The 2457-nt window shown below is 49.5% G+C and overlaps 1 protein-coding gene across 1 annotated transcript in view; it reads left to right on the forward strand.

The window, feature by feature from the left end:
- The window catches only part of LOC101857940 (programmed cell death 6-interacting protein), a gene marked incomplete at its 3' end in the record, with an annotated part of 16836 nt that extends 16382 nt beyond the window's left edge, over nt 1-454 (forward strand). The window contains 1 exon segment of the mRNA XM_013080782.2: nt 265-454. Coding sequence (XP_012936236.1) covers nt 265-454 — 190 coding nt within the window.
- Between the last annotated feature and the right edge of the window lie 2003 nt (nt 455-2457).

The raw sequence follows: 2457 nt of genomic DNA on the forward strand, positions 1-2457 counted from the left end.
GTCATTTTCCTCTACTTCTTTTGTGTTTTTGTCACACTCTTGTGATCTGCTATTTCCGGGGTGCCTTAATAGATGAAGCAGACCTTGTGCTGTTTAAGCTAGAGAGGTGAGCTAGAGAGTAAGTCTGATTCCCTGTAAAGACTTCTCTGTTGACACCCACCCCTTGGCGCTCATATGACCTTATGCAGTTGCGAGCGCCGTAAAAACCTCTACTATGATAAAAAAGGCACCTTCGCTAAAAAAAAATTCTGTCTGTCCGTCCAGTTCTACAATGACCTGACGCCACTGCTAGTCCGGCTACAGACCAAGATCAACGACTTCTGCTTCGCACGCAAAACGGAGAAGGACGAGCTGATGGCGGACCTGCAGAAAGCCATCGCCAACACGCCCGCGCAAGCCCCGCCTGTCGCCCCTCGGTACCAGGGCGGCTCTGGACAACAGCAGTCCACTCAAGGTGAGGGTGTGGTGGGGTGAGGGGGTGGTGGGGTGAGAGGATGGTGGGGTAAGAGGATGGTGGGGTGAGGGGGTGGCGGGGTGAGTTGGTGGTGGGGTGAGAGGGTGGTGGGGTGAGAGGGGGTGGTTCTTTCTGGTGCCGTTAGTGACGCAGGCTTGCCAACTGTCCAGAATTTCTCAGGGCTGTCCAGGATTCAGCTATCTGGGAATTTTAGAGGACATTTATTCAACATCAGCATCACCAATGCCTTTCACCCCTGGCAAGGTATAGGCCACATACAAGCTCCTTCCATTTATCTCTCTGCTAGGCCATCCTTCCAAGCTGGTTCCAAGTGAGCTTCGTCTCTCTCATGTCCCTTTCCACACATCTCCTTCGTGTTTCCTGTGGCCTACCGTGTTTCCGCTGGGCGGACAATTATTACACTTTTCCAAAAGCCGTCCCAGTGGATGTGATTTTAATATAGTGCAAAGCGCATAGAGCCTGCAGTTGAGCGGGGATATGCGCTATACAAATTCTATTTATTATTATTATTATTATTATTATGTTCTTTGTCACCTAATCTGGTCTTATACTGCTGGGTGCCCCTGGCTAGTTTTTGAAAAAGTTGGCAAGCCTGATGTCTTGTTTGTTTGTCTGTCTGCCTGTGTTTGTGCATGTGTGTAGGGTAGGGGGAAGGGGGGGGGGGAGCTTTGCAGAGCATGGAGATCTCAGCCCAAGACTGTTTGCTGAGAACAGACAAGTGGGGGGATAGTAAGTTATGTGCCTTCTGCTCTTTGGGGAGACGCAGACATCTCAGCTTTGGCCATGGTTTGTTGTCATTGGTGGAAAGAGGCATTGGTGTCACATCCTGAAAACTCTCCAGATCCTTTTGTGAAGATTGTGGGAAATTCTTACATGTACAGTAGACAGAGTGACGGAGATGGTAGCGAGTTCTGGTCTGTGAAGGAGTGAGTGTGATATCTGTCACTCCTGTATTCGGTCTCGTATTTTTGTGTGATTTGTTTGATCTTGTATTCTTATGCCCAGCATCTTCCTTCCCATTGCTCTTTGTGCTGTTCTTAATTTCATTAATGATATTTCTGGTTATGGGCTAGGTTTGGCAAGCACTGAGTATTATGATTTCCAGGTGACGTGCGTTTAAAAACAGAAACAGATAATAAACTGATGTCGGTTGTTGTTTTTTTCCAGAATTCCAACACAGAGTTCACCAATGCCAAATCGTCCAATCAGAACGCTGCTCAGCGTGAGACCATGCTCAAAGATCTCGCCGCAGGCTACGACAGTTTTATGGAGCTCAAGGGGAACTTGGAGGAGGGAACGAAGGTATGTGAAGACATTAGTGTGTCTGCTTGTTTGTCGTGCTCATATGTGTGTCTGTTCATGATAGAACGTTTACTTAACCGACAAAGGTTTGTGAAGACGTTTGTGTGTCTGCTCGTGTGTCAAGCTCACATGTGTGTCTGCTCATGTGCGTCTGTCCATGATCGAAAATTTACTTAGCTGACGAAGGTACGTGCTTATATGTGTGTCTGTCCATGATAGAACGTTTATTGTGAGTGGTTGGTGGGTGCTCTCATGTGGTTTGCTCTGTGGTGCATCAGTTAGGCACTTCGTTGTCGCATGTCTGAGACCAGAGTTCTATTCCTGAGTGGGGAGAAAGCTCGGATTTGCCTTGACTGGCAGGGTCTGAGGCCCGCCTCCTAAATGATCTAAACTGAGTCGATGGGGATGTAAAAAGGCACCTTACCCCGCGGGGCAGTGCCACTGACTGTAGTGTCTTTAGGCCATTCCTCCCCCCGGGGCAGTGCCACTGACTGAAGTGTCTTTAGGCCATTCCTCCCCCCAGGGCAGTGCCACTGACTGAGGTGTCTTTAGGCCGTTCCTCCCCCCGGGGCAGTGCCACTGACTGTAGTGTCTTTAGGCCATTCCTCCCCCCGGGGCAGTGCCACTGACTGAAGTGTCTTTAGGCCATTCCTCCCCCCGGGGCAGTGCCACTGACTGAA

The sequence above is a fragment of the Aplysia californica genome, unplaced genomic scaffold (genome assembly GCF_000002075.1).
Source record: "Aplysia californica isolate F4 #8 unplaced genomic scaffold, AplCal3.0 scaffold00099, whole genome shotgun sequence".
NCBI classification, from domain to species: Eukaryota; Metazoa; Mollusca; class Gastropoda; order Aplysiida; family Aplysiidae; genus Aplysia; species Aplysia californica.